General features: G+C 41.3%; 1 protein-coding gene across 1 annotated transcript in view; it reads right to left on the bottom strand.

Moving 5' to 3' along the window:
* LOC125484860 (THO complex subunit 2-like) overlaps positions 1-8953 on the bottom strand; it is a 35485-nt gene that overhangs the window by 21966 nt on the left and 4566 nt on the right. Inside the window, exons 2-4 of the mRNA XM_048605294.1 lie at positions 7167-7297; positions 6978-7079; positions 4507-4591 (exon numbers count right to left, since the gene is read on the bottom strand). Of these exons, the coding sequence (XP_048461251.1) occupies positions 4507-4591; positions 6978-7079; positions 7167-7297 (318 nt within the window). The remainder of the gene's footprint in view (positions 1-4506; positions 4592-6977; positions 7080-7166; positions 7298-8953) is intronic.

The following is an 8953-nucleotide window of genomic DNA, read 5'->3' as shown; positions in this document are numbered from 1 at the left end:
CCTGCACCTTGTTGTCTCGGATTCTCCAGCATCTGCAGTTCCTACTATCTCTAATCATGATCTACTTATTGATTAGCAGAGCAGGCCAGAGGGGCCAAATGGCCTCCTCTTTGTCCTTGTTCTTTCTTGTTTCTTCACTCAAAGCACATAGGCATCACATGCTGGGCAGCATTTATTGTCTGTTCCCAAGTGCCCTTGAGAAGGTGGTGGTGAGTTGTCTTTTTGACAGTGACAATCTATTTGGTGTTGGTGGACTCAATGTCATTAGGGGTGGGAATTCCAGAATTATGACCAGTTATACTGAAAGAAGAGTGATATATTTCCAGGTCAAGATGGTGAGTGGCTTGGAGGGTGGTGCTCCTAAGAATAGTTATAGTGGTCTACAGCAAAGAAAAAGGCCCTTCAGCCCATCAAGTCTGCGCCAGTCAAAAACAACCACCCAACTATTTTAATCCTATTTTTCACCACTCAGTCCATAGCCTTGTATTCCTTGGCATCACAAGTGTACATGCAATAACTCTTAAATGTTATGAGGTTTCTGCCACTGCCACCCTACATCCCCTCTAAACCTCCTGCTCGTTACATTAAGTCTCTGCACCCTAACCACCAATCCCTCTACCAAAGGGAAATAAAGTTCCCTCCTGCCTCTCATCCTCAATTTTATGCATCTCAATCATGTTGCCCTCTCAGTCTCCTCTTCTCCAAGGAAAACAACCCCAGTCTATCCAATCTTTCTTCACAGCTAAAACATTCTGCTAAAATTTCCCAAGTACCCACTCCAGTGCAAACACATTCCTCCTATAATGTGATTTCCACACAATATTCTAGCTGTGGTATCACCATTATTTCATACAGTTCACTTCTGCTTTTGGCCTTCTAGATGTCAGTGATCATAGATTTAGATGTAATGTGTAAGGATTATTGGCAAATTCAGCAATGCATTTTACAGATGGCACATAATGCTGCGACTCAATGTCGGGAGTAGAGGGAGTGAATGTTTGTGGATGTAGTGACGATCAAGTGGGCTGCTTTGTCTTGGATAGTGTCAGGTTCCTTCGGTGTTTTTGAAGGATTCACCCAGACAAGTAGACAGTCTTCCATTACATTTATGGGCTGAGCCTTGTCTATGACAACAACTTTGGGGAGCCAGAAAAGGAGCTGTTTACTGAACGATTATTAGTCTCTGACCTGCTCTTGGAGCCACTGTGTTTCTAAGGCTTGTCCTGTTCAGTTTCTGGTCTGTGGTTAACAGCCAGGACATCCCACTCAGGCAAGTGGAGAATATTCCACCACATTCCTGAGCTATGCTTTGCAGACAGATACTGGGGAAATAGGAAGTGAGTTACTTGTTGCAGAATTTCTAGTCACTGACCTGGTCTTGTAGCCACAGTATTTATAAAGACTGGTCTAGTTCAGTTTCTAGTCAATAGTAACCCTCAGGACTTGGACAGTGTAGAATTTAGCAAAAGGTAATGCTCTTGAATATCAAGTGGCATTAGTTATTTTCTCTTGTTGGACTCTCTGTCCAGTCATTGACTGGCACTTATATGGTTCAAATTTAACTTGTCACTTGTCAGGTCCTCACATTAATACCGTGTGTGGAAATGCACAAATTTGCAGTTCATTTCATTAATTTCTGGCAGAATCCAAATTTTCTATAGACATTCTGAAATAAATTGAATCTGAAGGAATAGAGAAACATTTTTTCAGTCTTAGGATTGATGTCTTACAGGATGTATTTAGATGTTAAAACGCCTCGTTAACTGGTGAGCAGAATGGAATGCTGTGAACTTACAATAAACAATTAATTGTATTAAACAGTTTGGCGATTATCCTTTTTCTCCCCCCCAAACACTCGCCCAGTTTAAATTTAAAATTCAAACAAACTGGGGTGTCAATGACCAGTGGGTGTTTTGAATGTAGGAATATATTCTCCAATGGGTAAGTCAAGCCACTGCCAATATGGAACTCTTCAGTTCAGATAGATACAGGGCAAAGATCTTTCCACTATGTCGGAAACGTTACAAATTGGACTGAGATAGTAGGAACTGCCGATGCTGGAGAATCTGAGATAACAAAGTGTAGAGCTGGATGAACACAGCAGGCCAAGCAGCATCAGAGGAGCAGGAAAGCTGACGTTTCAGGTCGAGACCCTTCTTCAGAAATGGGGGAGGGGAAGGGGATTCTGAAATAAATAGGGAGAGAGGGGAGGTGGAGAGAAGACAGACAGGTCAAAGAGGCGAGGTTGGAGCCAGTAAAGGTGAATGTAGGTGGGGAGTTAGGAAGGGGATAGGTCAGTCCAGGGAGGACGGACAGGTCAAGGAGGCGGGGTGAGGCTAATGGGTAGGAGATGGGGGTGGGGCTTGAGGTGGGAGGAATGGTTAGGGAGGCGGAGACGAGCTGGGCTGGTTTTGGGATGCGGTCGGGGGGAGGGGAGATTTTGAAGCTTGTGAAGTCCACATTGATACTCTTGGGCTGCAGGGTTCCCAAGCGAAATATGAGATGCTGTTCCTGCAGCCTTCGGGTGGCATCATTGTGGCAATGCAGGAGGCCCAGGATGGACATGGCGTCCAAGGAGTGGGAGGGGGAGTTGAAATGGTTTACGACTGGGAGGTACAGTTATTTGTTGCGAACCGAGCATAGGTGTTCCACAAAGTGGTCCCCAAGCCTCCGCTTGGTTTCCCTAGAGGAGGCCACAACGGGAACTGTGGATACAGTATACCACATTAACAGATGTGCAGGTGAACATCTGCTTGATGTGGAAGGTCTTCTTAGGGCCTGGGATGGGGGTGAAGGGGGAGGTGGGGAGTATGGAGCACACAGAGAGTCACGGAGAGAGTGGTCCCTCTGGAAAGCAGATAAGGGTGGGGAGGGAAAAACGTCTTTGATAGTGGGGTCAGATTGCAGATGGCGGAAGTGTCGGAGGATGATGCGTTGGATCCAGAGGTTGGTGAGGTGGTACGGGAGGGCAAGGGGGATTCTGTTTTGGTTGTTTTTTGTGGGTAGGGGGTGAGAGGGATGAGTTGCAGGAAATGCGAGAGACACGGTCGAGGGCGTTTTCTACCACTGAGGAGGGGAAATTGTGGTCCTTGAAAAACGAGGACATCTGAGATGTCCAGGAGTGGAATGCCTCATCTTGGGAGCAGATGTGGCAGAGGCGAAGGAATTGGGAATAGAGGATGGCATTTTTGCAGGAAGGTGGGTGAGAGGAGGTGTACTCTAGGTAGCTGTGGGAGTTGGTAGGCTTGAATACCTGGAATACACCTCCTCTCACCCACCTTCCTGCAAAAAATGCCATCCCCTATTCCCAATTCCTTCGCCTCCGCCACATCTGCAATCCGACCCCACCACCAAAGACATTTTTCCCTCCCGACCCTTATCTGCTTTCCAGAGGGACCACTCTCTCCAGGACTCCCTTGTCTGCTCCATACTCCCCACTGGCCCCACAACCCCCGGCACTTTTCCCTGCAACTGCAGCAAGTGCTACACCTGCCCCTACACCTCCCCCTTCACCCCCATCCCAGTCCCTAAGAAGACCTTCCACATCAAACAAATATTCACCCGCACATCTGCTAATGTGGTATACTGTATCCACTGTCCCCGTTGTGAATTCCTCTACATCAGGGAAACCAAGCGGAGGCTTGGGGACCGCTTTGTGGAACACCTACACTCAGATCGCAACAAACAACTGCACCTCCCAGTCGCAAACCATTTCAACTCCCCACCCCCCACCCCGCCCCACCTCAACTCCTTGGACGACATGTCCATCCTGGGCCTCCTGCATTGCCACAATGATGCCACCTGAAGGCTGCAAGAACAGCATCTCATATTTCGCTTCGGAACCCTGCAGCCCAAGGGTATCAATGTGGACTTCACAAGCTTCAAGATCTCCCCTCGTCCGACCGCATCCCAAAACCAGCCCAGCTCGTCCCCGCCTCCCTAACCATTCCTCCCACCTCAGGCCCCACCCCCATCTCCTACCCACAGGCCTCACCGCCTCCTCGACCTGTCCGTCCTCCCTGGACCGACCTATCTCCTCCCTAACTCCCCACCTACATTCACCTTTACTGGCTCCAACCTTGCCTCTTTGTCCTGTCTGTCTCCTCTCCACCTATCTTCTCCGTTATCTATCTTCTATCCACCTGCCCCTCTCTCCCTGTTTATTTCAGAATCCCCTTCCCCTCCCCCATTTCTGAAGAAGGGTCTCGACCCGAAACGTCAGCTTTCCTGCTCCTCTGATGCTGCTTGGCCTGCTGTGTTCATTCAGCTCCACACCTTGTTATCACAAATTGGACTGAGTCTTTCCAAACTTAATGAAGCCAGCCAGAAGGATTGGGATTTTTTTTCCATCAGATGGATCTAGCCATCATTCAAATCTAGATTCCAGGAAGCTCATAACAGTTAGCTAAACTGCACCTTGCGCACCCAAAAGCAGCCATTACATTTTCGCATTCATCTTAATAATTGCAATTTCTGTGAGCATATTAGTGAATGTAGAACACATACATAATCAAACAGGATTGTTGGATTACTGTGACTCAGCTTCCCAATTTGTCTTCCAGAAGGCTTCACATTTTCCTTAGTCAATCGCCTGAAACAATAAACAACAAAAACATGAAATAGGGGATTTAATATTTGTTTGCATTTAAAGCTTGTGAATTGTAAAGCTTGTTAAAAGTCATCAACTAAACATTGTTTTAATTCAATGAAGGTTTCCACATCATGAAAATAGTGGTTTTTGGCTCATTCGCAGGTGAGAAAGACTACAAGCAAACTCTTTTGAGAAACCGCAGTTTTTTTTTTGTTGGCAGTCAATTGGAAACTTAACCATCTACCAGAATCTCTAACTATCAAAGCTGCATTTATCCAATTCAAAGAATGCAATTGAACTTAGAACTTAACAACATTTAAATAGAATGATAAATCCATTCTTTATTAAGTGTTCATGGAAAACAATTCTGATGCTTCACATCACTATTGAAAGGCAGATCCTTAAAATGAGATTTTTGGAATGAAATGTGCTTCATTTCTCTGTATAGATTGTGCCTAATGACTTACTTTCTGTTCCTCTAAACCCTCAGAATATAAAACCTTGCAAATCTAAAACATCTTGTCCAAAGAAAAAAACATCCTCTTCCCCGCATACGAAGGGCACAACCAGATGATCCAAAACTAAAACATTATACTGTATCACTCATTCAATGTATTCTGCCAGAAACAATGACCAGTGGGTACAAGAAACACTGACTCATTTCTCTCACACGTGTAGAAAATACCATAAACATTGTCTACACTAGTCCAAACTCTTAATTTTGTAGATGACACCATTTGCATGTTCAGGACAGGTCAGGTGTAGAATTGCTTCAGTACCAGCACTTTCTTTCATTCTTCCCTGCCTTACAACCACACAGCCTCTGATCTCCTAAAGACAAAACAAAGGTCTTCAGGTCTTATGGCAGGTGAAAGTAGATACCATCAAAAAGGTAATAAAACCCTGCAGGACCATGTGCCTTATTCCTTAAAAAGGTCTGAATAGCATTCTACAACGTACTTTTTCTTGTACAAGTAATAAGAGTGCAACCCGTGCATTCAGCATTGCCCAAAATGCAATCCAATTATCTAAAACTGGCTGCCTAAAAGAATAGAAAAATAGATTGTTTCAAAAATCTCACTGGCCTTGCTCAGACGTCTTGCACTCTAATGATAATTTCAGGTCTCCAATACCTCCTGAAAATTGTACTAAGTATCATCACAAAAGTTAATTTCAAACATCAAGTTCAGCAACACTAAATCGTTGTTTTTAGTTACAGAGCACTAAGTTAGATGTGGAAATAGTAACCTGAATCAGAAAATGTCAGTTCACAGGAAGAAATTTCACATTCGCTTTGCTACAAGGCAGCAAATTCGTTATACCCTGAAAAATTAACATGGTTACACGGTACTTTTAATTTTCGATGCAGCAATTCAATATTTTTAATGTTACCAGTGTACAATCCATAGTCCTCATGTATGGAGCTTCATTTCTATTTCAGTAACTACAATGTGAGATTGCAGCAATAGTTCAGATAACTTTTTTTTATTTCACTTTCCCCTTTAGAAGAAGTTTTAAGCTGCTTTAAACTGGTTGCTTGAAATTTAACAAAATAATTTAATTAAATTCAGCTTTCGTTTGCCAACACATCGCAGAAGACTTACTCTAGTTTTATCACTAGACGATTACCATAAAACCTGAAAGATAGTTACGGTTGATATTCTCTTAAAATCTGCTACTAACCACTGCAAAACAAGCAAAAATATTTCAACTCATTCATAAAGCTTGACAAACTACAGTGGAACCAGAAATGAGAATTTCAATGTCATTACAGCCTTGCACATTATTGGGCTATAATAAGGCCATTTAAGGTTAGATAAATTGTTATCACAGTTATTTTAGGCTTACAGAGAGAAACTTTCCTGCAGTATTGTTCCACAAACAGCAAATAGCTAACTACTTAATCTGTTTCAGCTGCGTTGAATAGAGAGTATAGGTTTTCTCGGACAACAAGAAACTCCTCAAATTTTACTCATTCTGCATCTTGGGCTTTATATGCTTCTGAACATATTAAGTGTTCAGCCAAGACATCATTCATACACAAACAGAACACCATTGCTATTTCAAGTCAGAAAGAACTTTCAATTTTGAAAGAGGGCTGTTCATAACTCCTAGAATATGCCGGAGAAAATCCAAGCCTTTTACGCATTGCTTTACGAAAAAATTATTAAAACTAAGCAGATTGATCCCTGTCATCTGTAAAATTGGCATACCAGAAAGAATAAATTATCATCTGTTCCTAAACAAAGCTGTGCAATAATCTGTTAAATTAAACATGTTTTCTGGGGGAAAATGAATGAAAAATGAATTTTTCATTACTAACATATGATCAGAATAGTAAATCCTGTCCAGCTCACTTCTGTGCACAGGAAATATAACAACTTACTTCATAATATACTTGGCCCTGTCAATAGTCTGAGCTTTGACTTTGACCAGTAGAGGATGGCTACTATAGGTGTCATTTTTCCACTGTCCATATAAACGATACCTTAAAGCAACAAATTTAAGCGTTAAGCAGCTATAGTCACCACATATGAATAATTAACACATTTAAATACCCCTGCATGATATTCACCTATATTGGTACGGGAATGTTTTCAACATTCCCCAAAGCTCTTCTGACATACATGCATTGGAGTCCATTAAAGTAAGAGATGGCAGCAACACTTGATCTGCAATACTGAGGAAACAACTCACAAGTGAATCCTGCAGAGTTAAAGAACAATTATCTGGTTAGTGTTTCAGAATATTTCATTTAAAGTCAAATCCACATACAATCTGCTTATTAACGTCAAGTGTCCATATTCAATAATGGATCAGGTGAACTTAACAATTCAGCAACGTTTAACCACTTCTCTGATACAAGACATTTCCTTAAAATAAAAGTTTATTCTCTCCATGAGGGAGATGTAAACTGACAATTCACAATTATTGTAAAGGTCACCACAAACAAAATATCCAAGAATTTGATAAGTACTGATATGCATAAATTCAATATTCAACATGATAAAAATAGCATTTGCCTTTTAAGACCTACTTCATTTCGAGGTCAGTTTATTCTAAGTAGGTAATCAAGAGAGATAAATCTTAGGATGAAAATTCAACTCAACCTCAGTCTTCAACATTCCATTATTTAACTCAAGGCATAAACTGTTCTATGTTCAGTTTCCAAGATTCTGTGCCAGTGTACAATTAAACTGTCAAAATTTTCAAGTAGAGACCAGCGAGTCAAAGTGATTAAAGTTAAACTGAGTGACTTGAACCAAGAAACTACACTGAAGATTTGCGAACATTACATCCAGTAAGGTCCTGGAATGTCAAATGAGAATTCTCGCAAAATTTGAATTAAAACATGAGGTGGCAGCCATACAACCTCATAGCTGACAGGCAAGAAAATGAATGGAGAATTACAGTATTAGCGCTTTGGATTAGAAGTGCTCTGAGTGACTTTTCAAGAGATGACAAATTTAAAACAAAATGGTGACCTAGTCAGCATAGACAGTAAATGAGGCATGAACAGAATTAGAAGTATCGTTGGGAAATGCTCCGAATCTTTCTATCTTCTCCTGTTGCAGTTACAATCTGGGCAAAAGGACCTTTTCCTCTTAAGGGGTCTGGTTTTCAGACCGAACAATTGCAAGTAGTTTAATAAAACAACTGATCCAATATTGCATCTTTCCAATTCTGGCTAATACAGAGTTTGGAATATCACAGGCGTTGTTCAATTGGATTTGATATTCTGTCAATGAGACTATCTAATGACTTTGACACAATCGGAATTCTGAGTCATCGGACTTTAATATATCACAACATCTCAGTATATATTTATAAAATGCTACTTTAAAAGGGACATCAGATTATTGATTAATTTATTTAAAACAGATTCAAGGCAACAGTAAGAAAAGCAGACCAGGGAATTCCATCCAAAAACATTAGTAACTTATTTTAAACTTAAATATCATAATAAACTAGTTACAAAAATCCCCATGTCACCTGTTTCACCCAATCTCAAACTTATTTTTTGATCATGCAATTTTTTTTTCTTTCAGCCAATCTGGGCCAAGAAACCCAACAGGAAAAGGAGGGAGCAGCAATATACTGGAAAAGCCTGGCTTTTTGGAAGAGACATCATGGCATCATCTCATAGCAATGTATTCAATACAGAGAATGGAAACTTTCTTAGTGTCCAAAGCAAAATCATTTAAAAAAAAACCTATTGCCAATTGTGGAATCTTGCTGCCATCATTAACTACATTGCAACAGTGACTTCAAAAGTACTTTTGGAACTTAAAATCAGATGCCAAGAAAGATACTAGATGAATGCTTTTTTTTTTACATTCAAATTTTCTAACCCAGCTGTCC

Source organism: Rhincodon typus, chromosome 14, assembly GCF_021869965.1.
Source record: "Rhincodon typus isolate 14 chromosome 14, sRhiTyp1.1, whole genome shotgun sequence".
Taxonomy (NCBI): domain Eukaryota; kingdom Metazoa; phylum Chordata; class Chondrichthyes; order Orectolobiformes; family Rhincodontidae; genus Rhincodon; species Rhincodon typus.
Note: the sequence above shows the minus strand (reverse complement) of the source record. Positions and strands in the feature narration are given on the sequence as shown.